The sequence below is a fragment of the Silurus meridionalis genome, chromosome 13, assembly GCF_014805685.1.
Source record: "Silurus meridionalis isolate SWU-2019-XX chromosome 13, ASM1480568v1, whole genome shotgun sequence".
NCBI classification, from domain to species: Eukaryota; Metazoa; Chordata; class Actinopteri; order Siluriformes; family Siluridae; genus Silurus; species Silurus meridionalis.
Window position 1 is genome coordinate 986,185 of NC_060896.1, and position 21,697 is coordinate 1,007,881.

The 21,697-nt window shown below is 43.3% G+C and overlaps 2 protein-coding genes across 2 annotated transcripts; one reads left to right on the forward strand and one right to left on the reverse strand.

Annotated features, from left to right (window-relative positions):
* Positions 1-2,123: 2,123 nt before the first annotated feature.
* LOC124395441 (very long-chain acyl-CoA synthetase-like) lies at positions 2,124-8,738 on the reverse strand. Its single transcript, XM_046863911.1, has 10 exons — positions 8,181-8,738; positions 6,177-6,386; positions 5,947-6,105; positions 5,689-5,813; positions 4,520-4,714; positions 3,777-3,867; positions 3,248-3,446; positions 3,045-3,142; positions 2,782-2,912; positions 2,124-2,544 (listed from the first exon to the last, which is right to left on the reverse strand). The coding sequence occupies exons 1-10, from the start codon at positions 8,656-8,658 to the stop codon at positions 2,368-2,370; spliced, it is 1,863 nt and encodes a 620-aa protein (XP_046719867.1). The 5' UTR covers positions 8,659-8,738; the 3' UTR covers positions 2,124-2,367.
* Positions 8,739-11,137: 2,399 nt separating this feature from the next.
* LOC124395442 (very long-chain acyl-CoA synthetase-like) lies at positions 11,138-21,652 on the forward strand. The gene is given in 11 exon segments (XM_046863913.1): positions 11,138-11,810; positions 16,862-17,038; positions 17,041-17,070; positions 17,193-17,351; positions 17,492-17,616; positions 17,703-17,897; positions 17,985-18,075; positions 19,940-20,138; positions 20,221-20,318; positions 20,696-20,826; positions 21,228-21,652. Coding segments are annotated over 11 exon segments (1,857 nt in total). The 5' UTR covers positions 11,138-11,335; the 3' UTR covers positions 21,405-21,652.
* Positions 21,653-21,697: the final 45 nt, after the last annotated feature.

Genomic DNA, 21,697 nt, shown 5'->3' on the forward strand with positions numbered 1-21,697 from the left:
TGAAGGTGAAGACAGATGAAGGAAGGTGAAGGTGAAGACAGATGAAGGAAGGTGAAGGTGAAGGCGAAGACAGATGAAGGGAGGTGAAGGTGAAGGTGAAGACAGATGAAGGAAGGTGATGGTGAAGGTGAAGACAGATGAAGGAAGGTGAAGGTGAAGACAGATGAAGGAAGGTGAAGGTGAAGACAAATAAAGGAAGGTGAAGGTGAAGGTGAAGACAGATGAAGCAGTCAATGTGAAATTCTTTGCAGCTGGATAAAGTTTTTTCCAACATTTTACTGATTTCCTGAATCTGAATCAAATAGGTGAACATGCAGAATTGAATCAGTGACTCTTGAGTGGAAGTTACAGGAACCCTGAGTCTCGACCGAGTGCATGTGATGGGAAGGGACATTGTTTAGTGCACTATAGATCCTGTGAGCACTACCTCGTTTACAAGTGCATTTAGATAGGGGACATTTGACTTTTGTTCATGATATGACACTTGTGTGTGTGTGTGTGTGTGTGTGTGTGTGTGTGTGTGTGTGTGTGTGTGTGTATGTTCATGTCACCAGAGGTGCAGAGTTCACACACACACAACGTGTTGATGAGTTTATCAGCAGCCTTTGGTTTGTTTACTGGGTGAAGACTCGATATTTTGTCTCTGTGTGCTGAGTCGGCACAAACACACACCTGCTAACATGCACTAAAGCACGTAAAGAATCCATATGCTAATGCTGAAGTGTTCTGATAGTGTTCACGCCTGTCTCCTCCCCTCCCCCCAGTTCAGAAACGTCTCACTGATACGGCTAATCTCATCCCACCTGGAAGGTTATGCTAACAGTGTTCAACAGGTACGTCCTTGCTTGATGCTTAGCATTAGTGTTATTAGCTTGAAACATATTTATGCTAACAATCGTGTGTAAGGGTCTGCTCATGAATCCAACACAGGAGGCTGGGATTAGAGCTTACAACCTTCCCATGATCAGGTCACTTCCATTCCCACTGATCAACACTAAACTTACAACACAACACAACACAACACAACACAACACAACACAACACAACACAACACAGCAGCGCTACATTTAACATTTTGACATTTAAAGCCAATAATGGCATAAACACACACACGCCCACTCACACAGAAACACACACACACACACACACACACACACACTGCAACACTGAACCTGGTGAACAAGCTTTACACCATGTGTCCTTTCTCTTTCTACACTTTCACTCATTGTGTGTGTGTGTGTGTGTGTGTGTGTGTGTGTGTGTGTGTGTGTGTGTGTGTGTGTGAGTGTGTGTGTGTGTGTGTGTGTGTGTGTGTGTGTGTGTGTGAGTGTGTGTGTGTGAGTGTGTGTGTGTGTGTGTGTGTGTGTGTGTGTGTGTGAGTGAATAAGTGTGTGTGTGTGTGTGTGTGTGAGTGTGTGTGTGTGTGTGTGTGTGAGTGAATAAGTGTGTGTGTGTGTGTGTGTGTGTGTGTGTGTGTGTGTGTGATTGTGAGTGAATAAGTGTGTGTGTGTGTGTGTGTGTGTGTGTGTGTGTGTGTGTGTGTGTGTGTGTGTGAGTGAATAAGTGTGTGTGTGTGTGTGAGTGAATAAGTGTGTGTGTGTGTGTGTGTGAGTATAAGTGAATAAGTGTGTGTGTGTGTATGTGTGTGTGTGTGTGTGTGTGTGTGTGTGTGTGTGTGTAAATGAGCGTGTGTACGTGCAGGTTTTGAGGCTGTAACTGATCTGCTCCCGTTACAGAATCATGTGATTGAGCTGTGATCTAAATATATCCCTCAGAGCAGCAGCTGTGTGGGTTCATTCTGCACTAATCTGACCCCGCCTACATTCGGACCCCGCCTACATTCTGACCACGCCTACATTTTGACCCCGCGTCCCCTACCCTGACCCCACCCCACATTTTGACCCCGCCTACTCCTGACCCTGCCCCCCACATTCTGACCCCGCCCCACATTCTGACCCCTCCCCACACCTGGAAAACTTTGGAACAAAAAACTTTGCCTTCATCTTCATCATCATTTTTCATTCAAAATGCCAGTTTCCTTTTTTTACATCTTTATTGCTACACTCAGTTTCCTACTTCACAAAAATGTTAGACTTTTTTTCAGAAATCAAGAAAGAAAACTGTGATTTTGATCAATTTATTCAAGTGAAATGAAAAATCACTCACAATGCTCTTATTTAAAAAATCAGAATCACACAGTAAGCTGGATTTTAATGCACTAGATATTATGAGGTGTTTGTGAATTAGTGATCTGGTGGCCTTTGTGTCTATCGTAGTGGGGGAGGCGTGACCTAGTGATGGAGGTAGGTGTGTGTGTGTGTGTGTGTGTGTGTGTGTGTGTGTGTGTGTGTGTGTGTGTGTGTGTGTTCAAAAGCAGATCTCTCCTGAAATGATGGCGTGATAGTGTGTGGGTGTAAATGGGATGTAGCTCTCGCTGCTCTCTTGCAGGAAGTAGATGGGCGGAGTCACTCTCTCAGGATCAAATCCATCCTTCATTAGAGACATTTTCACCTGCTTAAACGTCCCAGTGAGCTCCATGCTCCTCTGGAACAACATCAACAACAACAACAACAACATCAAGTTCAGCAGTGCAGTTACTGTAATGAAGACACTGGTCACTGGTGTGTAGCAGCTAGCATGCTAACTCTGTAACTAGCCACACTGAAATTCTACGTACATATGAAGTGTAAATCAGCTACAGTATCATTACCATGATAAAGGTAGTGAAGTGAAGTGTGTGTGTGTGTGTGTGTGTGTGTGTGTGTGTGTGTGTGTGTGTACCAGGATGCGTATGAAGCGAGGTCGGGCGTACGCAGGCAGGAACCTGGTGACGTGATTGAAAGCTTTTTTGCAGTCAAACTGTTGCTTGTCCTGCAGTGTCAGTGCCGCCATTCCAACACGCCCTTCATGACCTTTAACACACACACACACACACACACACACACACACACACACACACACACACACACACACACAGCTGTGAAGTTAATATGACTGTATATTAAGAATGGAATGAAATGGAATTTAATGGTTGATGTTTGTACCTGAAACTTTGACACCATACACGTTCACATCTCCAACAAAATCCAGCTCTGAAATAACATCAGCTACTTCAGTGGTGGCCACGTTCTCTCCTTTCCACCTGCAGCACAAAACCCCAAACACGTCACAACCAAACACCTGAGTTTTTCTGTGGCGTTATAGTTATGATGTAATGGATTGGGAGGAATCTTTCTTTTGTTTTCACCTGAAAGTATCTCCAACTCGATCCTGGAAGTAGATGAAACCCTGGTGGTCCATCCTCATTAAGTCTCCACTGTTGAGATAAACATCTCCTTCCTCAAACACATTATGCAGCTTCTTCTTCTCGGTTTGTTGTGGATCTCCTGCGTATCCCTCAAACGGGGTGATCTTGGTGATCTTACACACCAGGAGCCCAGTTTCACCTGCATGTAATCATTTTTTGAGGAATTGCTGTTATAATCACAAAACCACAGAAATGATTCATTATAATGTATAAAATAGGATTTCTGCTCGTTTCCCTTATTATTCTGTTCTAGTCTCTCTCATTTCACTCTTCTGTTTAAGCTCCTGATTCCTCTAGCAGCAGAGCTTCAGTCTCTCCTGGATCTTCTCTTCCACTGTCTGAAGAAATGATGACCCATAACCATAACCATATCATCTTCTACAGTCTCTGTTTTTACAACTCATTCATATGAGTACACAGTGTTAAAGGATGAGTGTGTTTATGGTGTGTAATGTGTCCTCCATCTCACCTGTAGGCACAGGGACACAGCGCCCCCTGCTGTTCCTCACCAGCTCCTGGATGTCAGTGTCGTACTGAATCAGTGCATGAGGAGAGAATTTCTGCACAGACACAATTGTACAGCATTTAACCCAAAGTTACCGTAATGAATCATTTAATTTAATGATTAATCAAATTTATACTGTAAAAAAGTATTTGCTTCAATAGTATCTGCTGACATTTCCACTCAGATTTGCTTCTTCCCCAAACTGTTAAGGTAGAAGACACAAGTGTGTGGGACGTCTTTGGATGCAGGAGCATGAAATTCTCACTCGATTTAGGAGACTTAAACATGTTCAAGCATGAAACTGCTCCTGTACACAAAGCCAGCTCCATGAAGATCCGCTTTTCATGGGTTGGAGTGGAAGATCTCCTGCTATAGAGTTCCAACCCCATTGAACACCTTTGGGATGAATGTGAACACTGACTGCACCCCAGGAACCTCCTCACCTTCTCACCTCCATCACTACTTGACTTTACTAAAACCCCATAGCTGAATGTATCTCCACAACATCTAGTGGAACATCTTCCCAGAAGAGTGGAGCTTTTTATTGAAACGTGGTTACAAATAGAAGCACAAACTAATCTAATGGTCAGGTGTCCCGAACGTGTCACATACACTCAGTGTTTGTTTGTAGGAATCTAAAAGAGCTCTATTTTCTTTGCTCGTTTTGTTTGATTATTCTGGATTTTTATTCTCTATCCATCACACACCTTCTGCAGAAAGTTGACTTTCCCTGCAGCTCCCACTTTCCCCGTGTAGTTCAAGAAGGCAGTGTTCCCATCTGAGGCACCGTAAAACTCTCGGATGTTCTTCACACCGAACCTGTGCTGGAATTCCTGCCAGACGTCGGCGCGAAGTCCGTTTCCGATGGCCATTCGCACCTTGTGCTGCCGGTCCGTCTCTCTCTGAGAAGCATACACAAGTACAAAAAAACACCTGAACACACAATTAGTGTTGGGATAAAATAGTTCCTGGTTTACAAAATCATCCATCTGGTGAGTTTTTGCACCATCTAAGTACCTCTTCGTTTTCTAATTAAATCTCTCTCTCTCTCTACGGGAGGTTTCTGTTACTCCACCTTTCATAGCAGGAGCTATCAGAGGTTCTTCACATCTCTATGCTTAAACATGTCTCATAGAGCAGATCTTGTTCTCCAAGACCAAACCTACCTACACTCCATTCCCAATCATAAAGCCTTACTACCTTCATCCTGGCAGTCATCATGTGTGAAAGGTGTTCTATGATGACGTATCTGGTTTGTAACTGGCCTGCATGGTTTTGGTTGTACACCCCAATCAGCTAGAACATTAAAACCACCTGCCTATATTGTGTAGATCCTCCTCGTTCCTCCAGAACAGCTCCAACTCATCCCTGCCTGGACTCCACATGTGCTCTGAAGGTGTGGTTTCTGATCCTGTAAGTTATGATGTGGAGCCTCCATGGCTCAGACTTGTTTATTCAGTACGTCTCACCAGGGTGACTATCAAACTCAGGTGTCCAATCTCTTCCACAAAGGGCTTGTGTGGGTGCAGGTTTTCATTCCAATCAATCGAATCCACAGCAAATTGTTTACATTGAATGATTTTCACTGACTATCAGGTGTGAATTTGATTGGTTGGAATGAAAAGCTGCACCCACACTGGCCTTTTGTGAAAGAGATTGGACGTCCTTGACCCAGACATTACAGTCTGATTGCACAGATCCTTACACTCTTACACATTTTTCCTGCTTCCAACACAAAAACTTAGAGACCGTTCACCTGCTGACTAATAAATCCCACCCCTTTGACAGGTGCCATGGTAACGAGATAATGAGCCCTATTTGTTCATGTCTGTGTGTTTAATGTTTTGTCTGATTGGTGTGTGTTTAGTTGTGTTACCTTGGGTGCGTTACAGAGGTAGCGCATGATCTCGCCGATGTACTGGATCACCGTCACGTTATGCTTCCTGCAGTCGTTCCAGAACTGAGACACTGAGAACTTCCTCCTCAACACTACAGTTATACCTGACCACACACACACACACACACACACACACACACACACACACACAGAGGCAACATTTACAGCAAAAAAATACATTTAGGAAATTTTCAAAATGTATTACAGAGGAGTTTATAGGAATTAGTTGAGTCTTACCCCTCTCTATCGCCCCATTCAGGCCAATGATCAGTCCTGCAGCATGGTAAAGGGGGAGGGGGATATAGATGACATCATCATGTTTGACGTCAAACAGGTACTGGAAGAAAGTGCCACCCCATATTCGTTCATGAAGTACAACACCTGCTTTAGGGAGACCTACACACACACACACACACACACTTTAGATGTTGCTCTGCGCTTGTGCGTATCAGTGTGTAGTTGTGTACCTGTAGTTCCTGATGTGTAGATGTATGCAACAGGGCTTCTCATGTTGATGTTCGCTCTCAGCGTGTGACTCACAGGTCCGTCATCACTGCTGTCTATCTTGTCTTTCAGAGCCTGAAGTCCATCCACGTCACAATTATCGCACAAGAGGAAAACATGCACACCACGTTCACGCAACTCGGGCAGCACCTCACACACTGTGCTGCGATACTCTGGAACAACACACCAGCAGTGACATCACAAACCTCAAACATCTGACTGAGATGCAGACAAACGCAAACTTTTTGGAGACACAATTGTATAGGATGAAATTTTCCCTTCACTTGAACTAGGAGACCCAAACCTGACGAGGACGAAGCCCCTGTGCACAAAGCAGCTCCAGGAATATCTGCTTTACATGGGTTGGAGTGGAAGATCTCCTGCTGTAGAGACTCAACCCTATTGGAGGAATGTGAATGCTGACTGCACCCCAGACCTCCTCCACAAAATCTAGTAGAACATCTTCCCACAAGAGTGGAGCTTATTATAACAGCGAATGGAGGCCTGTACAAAAAGAAGGACATACCAATCTTATGATCAGGTGTCTACAAATATTTGTCTTAGGAGAGCTCTTTAGTCTGATGCAGGACTGTACAGGTGTAGAGTCAGACCTGCTAAGTTGCTCTAGTCCAATCTCAAGAAAACATCATGGTCAAATCTCAAGAATCCTTCATGAAAATAGAAGACCACATCATTCTTCCTCATCAAATTGTGTTAGTAGTGTGACACAATAAGCATTGTTGGTTGTTCATGAGCTCCTCAAGGAGATCATGATATAGAAGATGTGCTTCCAAATGAGTACAGAATCCCAGGGTTGCTAAGATTTAGTTTCACGTTATGAGCTGTTTTCCATGACAAGATATGGTGGTATCTGTGAAGACACATGAGTGTCAGAAGCAGGAGATGGGAAGATGATCTCAGAATCATTTACATCGCAACTGTTTGATAAGATTGTGAGGGAATGACCTCACTGAGAGAACTGGAATATAAGAAGAACAGAAGAGAAACTGGGACTGAGTTTGTGGGACACAGTGGAGAGTCTACATGAAGCAGTTGAAGATCAAGAATCTAATCTGAATAGTGTGGAACTGGTTGGAACAATGATGATGAGTATGATGATGGTCTTCACAGTGTAACACTGAGTGTGAGAGGCCTGGCTGATATCTCCAGCAGGACTGGGATGACAAACCAGAGGAATGAGTCTTCTCAAGCTTCTTAAGGCTCAACCCCTTTCAGTCAACCAGGTTTTGCAGCCTTCTTGTAAAGTTGATAACCTTCTTGGAAAAATAAAGATCTAGTAGACCATCCTGAGTATTTCAGATCCTGCTGATTACAGAGATGCAGATGGTGAAATGAAAACCTGACAGAATGTTTCTGAGTTTGTGATGATAAATCAGAAGAACAGTGTCAGAAGACTGTCAAGCTCCTCAAGACTGGACCATTTCCAGTCCACAAGGTTCTGCAGACAAGCCTTTTGTAAAAGTTGATAGCCTTCCTGGTGCGAGGGAAACATATTGATCAAGAAGACAGGGTGATGAATTTTGCCGGAACCATCTTGAAACTTTTAGAAGTTTCCATCTTTTTCTCGTAAGGAAGGAAACCCTTGCTCACTATGGAATATGTTTTGGAAGGAGGAAGGTTGCTCTCCACTGAACACGTGTTGGGTGAAGGCAGTATTGAAAGCTGGGCTGGAGGTTAAGTGTGAGTTTTGCATGAACATCGGCGTGGAGTTCAACTGCAGAACCACTACAGAGTAGATAGAACAAATATTTGAAATGTGCACTTGTTGGTCTGGTATCTAATCAACCAATCAGTGGTGAGATTATTAACTGATTAAAACTACACATGCATCCGTGACACATTAAGTGCATTATGGGTAATAAAGGTGATATACCAAGAAAAAAACACTAATTATGGATGTAACCCCTCCACCCTGCCCCTCCTGCCCCACCCCCGGTGTGTATTACCTGCCCCAGCAATCAGCACTTTCGCCTCACAGCACAAAAAGCAGTGCAGTAAAGATCTGCCCTGAATGTTGGTGTTGAGCAGAGACATGTTGCACCCAATCTTCATCAGTCCAAGCCAGAGGAAGACGAAGTAGGGTTCATTGCCCAGGAGTAGTGCGATGGTGTCTCCCTCGTGCAGGTCCGCGTGTTTAAGCACCGCATGTGCTGCCCTGTTGCTCCAGTGGTCCACCTGCAGGTACGTGTAGACGTCATCCTCGAACACGATGAAGGCTTTGTGTGGGTGTCTGTGCACTGCATCCAGGAAGCAGTCCAGCACGGTGTAGAGCGGAACTCTCCTCCGGAACCTCATGCGCCTCGTCCTGGTCCTTAATGATCTCACTGCGAACGCGCAGTCGTGCAGGAAGTATGGAAACTTCACATAAAAATACACCATGAACATCAAACCCACAACTGCAAGAACAGCAGACAAAGTCTCCATGATGACAGTTAAGAGTCAGCAAACACAGTTATGCAAGAGCGAGGGCAAAGAACCTACTTCTTTACAGCACTGTGTGTGTGTGTGTGTGTGGGGATTTATCTACTCTTGAACCTCAGGGTCCAGCATTAACAAGTTAGATATTCACTGAGGTGGAAGTGATGAAGTACAAACACTTTATTTCTGTTTTTGTCGTTTACTTTTTCATCATCATGAGTTACATTTTATTATTTAATATAAGTAACTTTTTACTTTCACTCATTACATTTGTACACAAATATCTGTACTTTCTACTCCTTTTTCTAGTTTTCTTTTTGGTGATTTATTGTATGGGAGACGAATCTGATGATATTTGTGTGGATTGGACATGTTTACAGACGAGCAGGATAACTATGGAACTGTGCAGAACAAATGTAAAGAATATTTTACAGGGAAAACAAATGTGGTGTAACCCTCTTACTAGTTATGTTTCTTTTACTAAAAATATGTGCATATATTGACTATTGTTATTCATACCTATATATTATTATACATGTCAACTTCATTACTTAAATATATAAATATATATATTCTATAATTCATATCTCAATATATTTTATATGGCACAAAAAGAAATAAATACAAAACTTTTTTTTTTACGAATGTTTCTTTATTGTGTATTTTAGAGTTTAGTTATCAGAGTGTTCTAATTTCTATAGTCGAGAGACCCCAAGTTAATAAACCCGACGCCCCACCCTAAAGAGCTTAGACTTGACACAACTAATTAGGGCAGATAGGGTGATGTACGAGAGAGCAAAGTTTAACTCCAGTAAAACAGAGCCGGCTGAAGCAGTTAATGATTTTAACATAGAACAATATTCATTATCAGAACTCTGCGCTTCTGGAACTCTGAAATATTTTCATATTAACTTTTCAGAGACACGATTGTTGTCGGATTAAAAGACACAAAATTGTCAGAAAGTCTGCAACAGCATGCAAAACCTGACATTGTAGAAATCCATAGCTATGGTCAGACTGTACAAGAGGCTGTAGAAAAGAGAGATACAGTCAGGATTCATCCAAAAAGACAAAGAAGCCTGAAAAGAAAACTGATTGAACACGTTTCCAGAACAGACGTAAAGTTTAAGATGTGGAAAAGCAACATACCGTGTAAAGGATCTCTGCTCAGCCAAACATGCTGAGAGAAACCCGTAAAAAACACTGATGGGACCAGAAAGACACGTTCTGGACACGTTCTGGACACGTTCTACCACTATTTCCAAAAATGACCAAAAGATACAGCAGGACAGTATTTTTATTCAAAAATTGCACTTTTACATTTTATAACAATTCCATCCCTCCCAACACAACAACCCCAAACCAGAACAAAGGATTCAACTACACAAGTAAAAGAGGAAAAGAAAAGAAAAAACTACATAAAAAAGGGGAAAACAAGAAATTAAAGAAATAATAATACAAAAACTACAAGAAAAAGATTCCTTCCTTTAAACTCCCTCCAGGAGACGTACATCATCTGAGTAGGTAATAAAATAAAAAGTCTTCCTCCTGCATCTGGTGCTTTAAGAAGAAGATTAAACCTTTAATCCACACTGATACAGAAGGAGGACCTGGGGAGCTCCAGATCACAGTCTTCTACACGGAGCAGGAGAAGATGCACATGTGACAACATCAGCTTGATTATGGGGTTGGAGGTAGACGCTGAGATGGAACACCAAAAATGCCATTTAAAGGCCAGACGTCTCATTTGATTTTAAGAACTTCAGAGACCATGTTAAAGAACAAGTTCCTAAACTTCTGCAGTTTGGGGCAGAGGGCAAACATATGACTGAGGTTACAGGGTGGAGGTTTACATTTTTCACGTACGTCAGGAACGTTGAGATCCCTGATTATTCATTCGTAGAGACGTGACGTGACGTGTTAGTGCGTATATTATCTAACACCATGTCTCATTAACCATCATCAACTTCAGGTCTGATTCTTCTTCTCAAGTGATTTTTAAATAAGAAGTGTCTCTTAACCAAGTCAAAGTGAATATTCAAGAGATAAAACCACTCACATGTTCACCAGAGTGAGATCATTACCCAACACCTTCTTACAGGGGTAAGTCTCCTTCACTACAAAACCTCTGCAGAACATTAACCTCCTGCTATATACTGTGTAGTTCCTACACTTCCAGCACATCAGATGTTCAGAGTGACCTGAAGCAGTGTTGCCTCTCAGTGGATTTCATGGTCTGGTTGATCAGAGGGTTCTTCTCTCACCCATGTCTTCTCTTATCTGCTCATGTCTTCCTCTCCTCTGTACAGTCAGAGGAACATCTTTCATTCAGCAGTCTTTCATCTTCCTCCACTGAACTTTCTAATCCTGGATAAACAACTTCCTTCCTTCATAAATAAAGTGTGTGTGAAGCAAAGTTACTTTCACTGTGTGTGTGTGTGTGTGTGTGTGTGTGTGTGTGTGTGTGTGCGCGCGACCTGGCGTGTGTATTCTTTGAGAAATTCCTGAAACAGGTTTCTGCAGGTTATGGACCTTTCGGCTTTCCATAATTTGGTGCCCCACGAATGCTGTGAGAAGTTGCCTGGTTGTTGCATCTCCTCCCCATTGGATACTAATCAGCATATCTGATCTTCCAGAGTAAATCCGTCCTCCGGTTGGAGAGTCTGGTTCACTTCTCCTCACCATGGCTCTGCTGTACACTGCGCTCGCTGCTCTGCTCCTCGTTCTTCTCCTTCTTCATCTCCGCTTCCCGTATTTTGTCCACGATGTGTTGTTTTTCCTGAAGGGGGTCCGTTTGGCCATGAGGATGAGGAAGTTCCGCAGCTCCACTCCGTGCTACACCATCCTGGATCGCTTCTTAGATGCGGTGAAGAACCACCCCGAGAAGAAGTTCGTGGTGTTTGAAGGTCGCTCCTACACCTACAGCGAGGCGGACAGACTGAGCAGTAAAGCAGCCAGGGCTCTGCTCCATCACACCGAGCTGCAGCAAGGAGACACTGTGGCTTTGTTCCTCGGGAATGAACCGAACTTCATCTGGGTTTCTCTCGGACTCTTCAAACTGGGCTGCACCGCTGCGCTCCTCAACTCCAACATCCGCTCCAGGTCCCTGCTCCACTGCTTCACCTGCTGCGGGGCAAAAACCCTCATCGCTGGGGCAGGTACTGCTACCCCAACCCCTAACACTCATATCTCCCAGACATACTTCTACATGTGCTCAGGGCAGGAGCAACAACCTCCGGGGCAGGAGATAGTGTGGTTATAATAATAATAATAATAATAATAATAATAATAATAATAATAATAATAAAAGAAGAATGATTATTATTATTATTATTATTATTATTATTATTTATTTTACATTCACAGTAATTAATCATTCTTTTTTTCATCTTTCATTTTGAAAAGTTTATACAGAAGAACCCTGTACTCAGAGACTCTCAGGTTCTTGGCAGGTTCTTGCATGTGAAGAACCTGAAACATCTCTGTAACCTTTCCTCCTTTTTAAAGAAACATCTGTTCACACTCCAGTGCAGTGCAGTGCAGTGCAGAACAATAAATAATATAATTTAAGTTAATAATTAATATTGTCGATGGAAAGTTTTTCCTTTCTGAAACTCGTTCAGTACAAAGATGAACAGATCCATTTGTTCTTTTGCTTCATATTGTGTGCACATGTGCTGTTACGATCAGCTCCACTCTCCTGGGAAGATGTTCCACTAGATTTAGTCAGCTAGAAGTGTGTTAGTAAAATCAGATAGAGAATAATAATAATTTAACCTTTATTCGTCCCACAGTGGGGAAATTTCTAGTTTTTTTCGCATACCCCAACTCATCTGGAAGCTGGGGTCAGAGCGCAGGGTCAGCCATGGTACGGCGCCCCTGGAGCTGATAGGGTTAAGTGCCTTGCTCAAGGGCTCAACAGTGGTAGCTTGGCTGTGCTGGGGTTCGAACCGCTGAACTTGTGATCAGTAACCCAGAGCCTTAACCACTGGACTACCACTGCCCCAAGGTGAGGAGGTTCCTGGGGTCCAGTCAGTGTTCACATTCATCCCAAAGGTCTTCAGTAGAATTAGAGATCTATAGCAGAAGCTAAATAAATGACACGTTCTGCCTCGGGCTGGATATTTTACACACGCAATAAACCGTCATGAAGAAGAAATCTCTACATGTGAATGAATCCCTGCTGATTCTTTATTCACCGTGGGATTTTAGAGCGTCTTTCATGCTGGAACTGACAGTCTGGATCAACTGACCGACACTGTGACATCTTACATCAGTTTTTGTGAACAGCAGCTAGGGATGCTGCATCATTGTGGAAAAGCCTGTAAGATATCACAAACAGGAGACCACCCTTCCCCGTCATCTGTGGAGAACTTCAAGTTTCTGGGCTCTACTATTTCCCAAGACTTGAAATGGGAGTCCAACATAATCTCCATTCTCAAAAAGACCCAGCAGAGGATGTACTTCTACACCAGTTAAGGAAGTACAGTCTGCCACAGGAGCTGTTGATGGAGTTCTACACTGCCATCATTGAATCTGTCCTGTGCTCCTCAATCACCATCTGGTTTGGAGCAGCAACAAAACAGGACAGAAACAGACTGCAGAAAACAGTTAAAACAGCAGAAAAAATCACTGGTGCCCCCCTGCCCACTCTCCAGGACTTGTACTATACAAGAACCAGAAACTGGGCAGAAAAAATCACTACTGACCCTCCGCACCCTGAACATCTTTCAGCTCCTCCCTTCTGAAGGTCCTACAGAACTCTATAAGTGCTGCACTCAGAACTGTCCCTCATCACATGATCTGTAGATGTTACACACTGTTACTGCTGTATATTCTACAAAGTCCTACAGTAACTCTTTATCTGTCTCACACTGTCTCACACTGTCTCACACTTTCACACTGTCTCACACTCTCACACTGTCTCACACTCTCACACTGTCTCACACTGTCTCACACTGTCTCACACTTTCACACTGTCTCACACTGTCTCACACTCTCACACTGTCTCACACTCTCACACTGTCTCACACTGTCTCACACTCTCACACTGTCTCACACTCTCACACTGTCTCACACTGTCTCACACTCTCACACTGTCTCACACTCTCACACTGTCTGTATTATCTGACACTGTCTCACACTCTCACACTGTCTCACACTGTCTGTATTGTCTCACACTGTCTCACACTCTCACACTGTCTATATTGTCTCACACTGTCTCACACTCTCACACTGTCTATATTGTCTCACACCGTCATGTGATCATGCAAAATGTTTTTACTTGTTTGAAGTTTTTATACTTGTGGTATTTAACTGTAATCCAGTTGTGGGAAACATCTACAGCATCAACAACAACAAGGTTGCTTTTGCACTCAGTGAGGACACTTACATTAGTGCTTCACTCCGTGTCATGTGATGGAGCTCTGTGTGGTGTGATGGAGCTCTGTGGTGTGATGGAGCTCTGTGTTGTGTGTTGTAGCTCAGTGTCGTGTGATGGAGCTCTGTGTGGTGTGATGGAGCTCTGTGGTGTGATGGAGCTCTGTGGTGTGATGGAGCTCTGTGTCGTGTGATGGAGCTCTGTGTGGTGTGATGGAGCTCTGTGTGGTGTGATGGAGCTCTGTGTCGTGTGTTGTAGCTCTGTGTGGTGTGATGGAGCTCTGTGTGGTGTGATGGAGCTCTGTGTGGTGTGATGGAGCTCTGTGTCGTGTGTTGTAGCTCAGTGTCGTGTGATGGAGCTCTGTGTGGTGTGATGGAGCTCTGTGTGGTGTGATGGAGCTCTGTGTGGTGTGATGGAGCTCTGTGTGGTGTGATGGAGCTCTGTGTGGTTTGATGGAGCTCTGTGTGGTGTGATGGAGCTCTGTGTGGTGTGATGGAGCTCTGTGTGGTGTGATGGAGCTCTGTGTCGTGTGATGGAGCTCTGTGTCGTGTGATGGAGCTCTGTGTGGTGTGATGTTGTATGTATGTATGTGGTTGTTGTACATCAGAGTTACCAACGTTGTCTCATGTCACTCTGTACTGCAATTGGTGTAAATGGTTGAAATAAAAGCTTTATGACTCGACTTTCTTGAACAACAACAAGCTGAATTCATACTTCTTCACTTTCATTCTGAATGATACAATAACATCTGAATCTCCATGAAAATGATGTTTATCATATTTCACTTCTGAGCAGTTTTACAGAAAGAAATGACATAAAAACTTTCTATAAGTTAACATTATAAGTTTCTCTCTGATGTGTGAGTCAGTGGTGACTGTGGTGATGGAAAAACTTCCTGAGATGATATGAGGAAGAAACCTTGAGAGGAACCAGACTCAGAAGGAAGCCTCATCATCATCCTCAACACTGAATGTCCATTTATTCCAGTTCATCATTGTTGAGGTTCTCACCTGATCACTAAATGAGACTCGAGTGTAAAATACGAAGGTTTTGGTCTCGTAGTTCGAGTGGAGGGAAAGTTGTGAATTGTGAAACACATGCTATGAGTTTCATGGTGTTAGTGGTTAAGGCTCTGGGTTACTGATTTGAAGGTCAGGGGTTTAAGCCCTGGTATTGCCAAGCTGCCACTCTTTGGGCCCTTGAGCAAGGCCCCTAACCAGTGGCACTGTAACAACTGATCCTTCGCTCTGACCACAGCTTCCTAACCTCACTGGGATATCACTGTGCTGTGAAGTCCTGACAGGTAAAAGCCTTCTTCTTCTTCTGATCCAGCTCCTAATAAACCTGAAGCAGGTGATGATAAGGTGTGTGTGTGTGTGTGTGTGTGTGTGTGTGTGTGTGTGTGTGTGTGTGTGTGTGTGTGTGTGTATATGCAGGTTGATGATCACAGTTCAGCGTTTCCCTGTGGGGGTTTTTATGAAAACAATCACGGACTAGTTAAAGACCCTTAACACACACACACACACACACACACACACACACACACACACACACACACACTTCATAACCTTGTGGTGATGTTGATTTGTTGATGTAATACAGTAGAGGAGCACGCAGTCGTAGGGAACATTTAACTGCTCTCAAGACAAAAAAGTATAATTTAAAATAAAAAATACAAATTTATTTATAAATTATTATTATGATACTACATCCAGCTGTTGCTTCTTTAACAGTCTCTGATGGGTCAGAGTCTGAGGAGAAAGGTCTGTGATTGGGCAGAGTCTGAGGAGAAAGGTCTGTGATTGGTCAGAGTTTGAGGAGAAAGGTCTGTGATTGGTCAGAGTCTGAGGAGAAAGGTCTGTGATTGGTCAGAGTCTGAGGAGAAAGGTCTGTGATTGATCAGAGTCTGAGGAGAAAGGTCTGTGATTGGGCAGAGTCTGAGGAGAAAGGTCTCTAATGGGTCAGAGTCTGAGGAGAAAGGTCTCTAATGGGTCAGAGTCTGAGGAGAAAGGTCTGTGATTGGGCAGAGTCTGAGGAGAAAGGTCTGTGATTGGGCAGAGTCTGAGGAGAAAGGTCTGTGATTGGGCAGAGTCTGAGGAGAAAGGTCTGTGATTGGGCAGAGTCTGAGGAGAAAGGTCTGTGATTGGGCAGAGTCTGAGGAGAAAGGTCTCTGATGGTTTGAGAAACTCTCGATTTAATGACTATATTGGTTATAAGTGACTTCAGCATGTTTTGGTTATTTTCCACTCATGACCTGGTGAACTCTTGTGAAATCTTCCCCATGGTCCAGCTGTAAAAACATTGTGACATGCCTCATAAAAATGGAGGTCAGTGACCAGCAGTTTGTGGATGAAATCAGAGGAGCAGGTGTAACAGTACTGCTGCTGTGGGGTAAAACCTCAATCTTTTACCCTTGTGCCCTATGAGTGACATAGAGAAGGAGAAAGGGTGGAGCTGGGCAGTTATGTTCTGTCTGGGGGAGGGGCTACAATTAAATTCTTACTTCATAAATTATTTCTGAGGATTATAACACTTGAGTCATTCATGATTATGCACTGTGTGTGTGTGTGTGTGTGTGTGTGTGTGTGTGTGTGTGTGTGTGTGTGTGTGTGTGTTCTTAAAAGTCATTGTCTTTCCATTCATATATAAATGCAAACAATATGGAGACCAAAATAAATCAATTCATCTACAAACAACAAAAGGGGAGGAGCTATCGCATGGGTTTCATCAATATTAATGAGATGATCAGTCTGTGCTCAATACAGCGATACGTGTTAAATCACGGTTCCTCCAACGCTAGAAAACTCTTCTCCTGCTTGCTGTGTGCAGATTTGAAGGAAGCAGTGGAGGAAGTTCTTCCTGAATTGAAGCAGCAGGAAGTGCGTGTCTTTCTGCTCGGAGAAAATTGTCCTAATAACGAAATCGTAAACCTGAGTGAGAAAATCGATGCTGCGAGCGACGAGCAACTTCCACGCTCACTTCGATCCAAAATCACTATGAAGACCCCACAATTTACATCTACACCTCAGGGACCACTGGTAGGACACACACACACACACACACACACACACACACACACACACACACACAACTATTAGGAACATCCTAAGTTTCTTCAGATGTTCATGTACATGTACATGTGTGTGTGTATTTGTTTCAGGTCTTCCAAAAGCAGCTGTGATCAATCATGAGAGGGTTTGGTTGGCCTCCTTCCTACAGAGCATGTCTGGCATCTGTTCTGATGATGTCCTTTACTTGTACTTGCCCCTGTACCACAGCGCTGGCTTTCTTATGGGCCTGTCTGGGGCAATAGAGCGGGGTACATCCCTCAGACCCACTACAACACACACACACACACACATACACACACACACACACACACACACAAAAACCATACTAAAGTTATGATATTGTACTTCATGGGTTATGATGTGTGTGTGTGTGTGTGTGTGTGCTCAGGAATCACAGTGGTGTTGAGGAGGAAGTTCTCAGTGTCTCAGTTCTGGAATGACTGCAGGAAGAACAACGTGACGGTGATCCAGTACATCGGAGAGATCATGCGCTACCTCTGTAACTCACCGAAGGTAACACAACACAACACAACACACAGCTCTAAACACAACACCCAGACTAACACACACCCCCTCAGACGTGTGTGTTTCTCATGTAGACAGACAGTGACCGCACACACAACGTGCGTCTGGCTCTGGGAAACGGTATACGTGCCGACACGTGGACGGAGTTTCTGCAGCGGTTTGGAGACGTGCGAATCTGCGAATGTTACGGAGCCACAGAAGGGAACATTGGGTTTGTCAACTACGTGGGGAAGATCGGAGCCATCGGGCGGGAAAACTCCATCATCAAGGTCAGTGAGGACTCCATCAGCTAAAACCAGAACATTCTCATTATAAATGTTGATCTTCTCACGCATCTGATGGATGTGTCTGTGTAGAGACTCACACGTTACGCTCTCATTAAATACAATGCTGAGACGGAAGAACTGGTGCAAGACTCCCGAGGGTTCTGTGTGGAGGTTTCTACTGGTAAGTAAGAAGAACCCTGTTAGAGCCATACTTTCTAATGAACCTTACTGTTAGTCCCAGATCTGTGAGGAACCCTACTGTTAGGATCAGATCTGTGAGGAACCCTACTGTTAGGATCAAATCTGTGAGAAACCCTACTGTTAGGATCAGATCTGTGAGGAACCCTACTGTTAGTCCCAGATCTGTGAGGAACCCTACTGTTAGTCCCAGATCTGTGAGGAACCCTACTGTTAGGATCAGATCTGTGAGGAACCCTACTGTTAGGATCAGATCTGTGAGGAACCCTACTTTTAGAATCAGATCTGTGAGGAACCCCAATGTTAGTCCCAGATCTGTGAGGAACCCTACTGTTCAGATCAGATCTGTGAGGAACTACTGTTAGTCCCAGATCTGTGAGGAACCCTACTGTTAGTCCCAGATCTGTGAGGAACCCCAATGTTAGTCCCAGATCTGTGAGGAACCCTACTGTTAGGATCAGATCTGTGAGGAACCCTACTGTTAGGATCAGATCTGTGAGGAACCCCAATGTTAGTCCCAGATCTGTGAGGAACACTACTGTTTGGATTAGATCTGTGAGGAACCCTACTGTTTGGATTAGATCTGTGAGGAACCCTACTGTTAGTCCCAGATTTGTGAGGAACCCTACTGTTAGGATCCCAGATCTGTGAGCAACCTACTGTTAGGATCAGATCTGTAAGGAACCCTACTGTTAGGATCAGATCTGTGAGGAACCTACTGTTAGGATCAGATCTTTGACTGATGGATAGGTTGTAATGATTGAGAGTGGATAATATTTAAACATCAGAAAAGCATGTGCACTACAGAGATCTAGTTTCTTCACACAAAGGCTGAGAAAAAAACAGCTTCCTTTTCAGCTGCACTTTAGGTGTTTTTTTTTAGAAAAACCTGGCAGCTCTGATAATCCCTGACCTTCTCTCACGAGGATCCAGTGGCAGGTCTGAGAATGAGAATGTGATGGGATTGTATTACCAAAAACCTGACTACCAGCAGCCCTCACATCTGGGACAGTGCTTCACTGAGGTGTTTAACGGGACATCTGTTTGTCCATCATCCCAGGAGGTTATGAGTTTAGTAAATCAGTTAGGAACATAAGTGACACTAAAAGGTTGTTAGGATTTGTTTATTTGTTCATTGGTCTCTGAAGCCTCTCAGCATCTCAGCATCTCATCTCTCTAACAGTAACTGCATGTTTTGTAGCGTGTTGCTGCTGTTCTAACAGTGAAGCAGGTGAGATGTTGATCATAGTGGATTTTCCTGAGGAGGTCAGTAGGATTATATCTGTAGGGCTGAAGTACGTGGTTCCAAACCAACAGCTCCTGATTACCACCAATTATTGGATTTAGATGTGTTTAGTCCTTCAGGTAGGACTTTGCACCTCAACAATATTTATTTGATTGTAGATTGTGTGTATAATTCATGTCTTTTTAAACAGTAACCTTCACGTTTACATCGTACACAAAGCCACTGTTCTTATACAGTATTACATTTATTTTACTTTATTTAAAAACTGTGTACACACGTATCTGTGTGTACATTTGGACCTGAAACCAAAACAAATTCCTAGTAGTGTAAAGTGCTCTCTGCTGAACCCTTCACTGTACCTGCCAGTGAAGGTTTTTCTGATTTCTGGTGTTCACTGAAATTTGCAAGACCTTTGAAACTAGGATGGTTACCTCCTCCAAAAGAGCAATTCTGTTCAAACCGTGTTGTTGCAAAGACTACTGGTATGTAGCCAACTTTTTCTTTGCCGAGTGGTTTGCTAACACAGAGTAGTCATTTGTGTGTGTGTGTGTGTGTGTGTGTGTGTGTGTGTGTGTGTGTGTGTGTGTGTGTGCGCGCGCAGGAGAAACAGGCCTGCTGGTGGCTAAGATCTCTAAAGCATCCCCGTTTCACGGCTATGCTAACAACAAACAGCAAACAGATAAAAAGAAGCTGAGGAACGTGTTTGAGCAGGGAGATGTCTACTATAACACTGGAGACCTGATGAAAGTTGACCAGGAAGGATTCATCTATTTCCAGGACCGCATTGGAGACACGTTCAGGTGCTGGTCCACCAAACAACCAAACTCGTTTGTGAACATTCTTAAAGTCTTGTGTGTTTTACGGCTGTTTACTGTGTGGCAGGTGGAAGGGCGAGAACGTGGCTACCACCGAACTGGCTGATATTTTAATTATGGTGGATTTCATAGAAGAGGCAAATGTCTATGGAGTCAAAGTTCCAGGTATGAAATCAACTACTTGAGATCAAGAAAATTCCCATTTAATATCATTCAGGTTCCAGTGCAGATGTGTCTGATCTTATCCACACTGACCTCTGTGGAGGAGATTGGACACTCCTGTTCTAGTGTTTTGGGCATGTTGCAAAACAGATTCAACCAGAAGTTCTTTATCTATTGTGCAATCAAAGTGTTTCTGAAGTCAGGTGGAATCAGTAGATGTTACCAAGAACAATAGGAGCAGTGAACCGTTTCGAAAGTTTATTGTCTGCTGGTTACGAGATTATGGTTTTATGAGAGTCTTCAGCCTTCAGTCACACCAGCGTGTGTGTGTGTGTGTGTGTGTGTATGTGTGTGTGTGTGTGTGTGTGTGTGTGTTTAAGGTCAAGAGGGCAGAATCGGAATGGCTGCTATTAAGCTGAAGGAGGGACGGGGCTTCGACAGCTCTGTAGCATACAGGCACGTTGAGAGCTACCTGCCTGCATACGCCAGGCCACGTTTCATTAGGATCCAGGTAACGCTCTCACGTGACAACTAATCACATCGGTACTGAAACATGTACCGTCTTCTGGTTTTATACTCATTTACTGGTAACATGCTTTTAAATGCTCTGGTCAGTTTTTTTTTTAACTCAATTGAACATCAGCTTCAAAACCATGAGCTAACATACTAGCTAACATACTAGCTAACATACTAGCTAACATACTAGCTAACATACTAGCTAACATACTAGCTAACATTCTAGCTAGCTAGTATGTTAGCTAGAATGTTAGTTAGCAATCATATGATTGGATTATTACAGCAGCTCTGACAGATACGTTATCGTTTCCATAGTAACAGCTTGTTCACAGGGACTGAATACGGCTGAACTTTGAGGTGTTAACAGTAACTCTGTGTTTCTCTGCTCTCCTGCAGGAGATGCTGGATGTCACAGGCACCTACAAACAGGTGAAGGTGAAAATGGCAGAGGAGGGATTTAACCCCAAAACCATCCAGGATAATCTGTACTTCCTAGACGACATGAAGAAGACCTATGTCCCCATGACGGAGGACATTTTTAACTCCATATGCAATGGACAGTTGCGATTATAATACACACACACACACACACACACACACGCACAAACGCGTACAAGCACAAACACAAACACACATCACTGAAGTGCCTTAAACCAGGATTTTTATTCTTAATAATTATAATAAACACATCATACATAATTACAGGAAGTACATGAAAAAGAAAGTGAGATAAAAACACATTCTACTATTTTTTGATTAAAAAAACAAATAAATAAAATTTTTACCTGAAGTCAAGTTTCAATAAATTCAATGGAAAGAAAGTGATTAGTGTAAATATTTGTGGTGAAATAATGTGTTTAAAGTGT

What these genes read in the sequence shown, in the direction of transcription:
- LOC124395441 (XM_046863911.1), bottom strand. Translation starts at nt 8,658, where the DNA reads ATGGAGACTTTGTCTGCTGTTCTTGCAGTTGTGGGTTTGATGTTCATG. An exon ending in AGTGCTGATTGCTGGGGCAG is followed by an intron (nt 6,387 to 8,180) that starts GTAATACACACC and finishes GTGTTGTTCCAG; the next exon opens with AGTATCGCAGCACAGTGTGT. An exon ending in CTACACATCAGGAACTACAG is followed by an intron (nt 6,106 to 6,176) that starts GTACACAACTAC and finishes GTGTGTGTGTAG; the next exon opens with GTCTCCCTAAAGCAGGTGTT.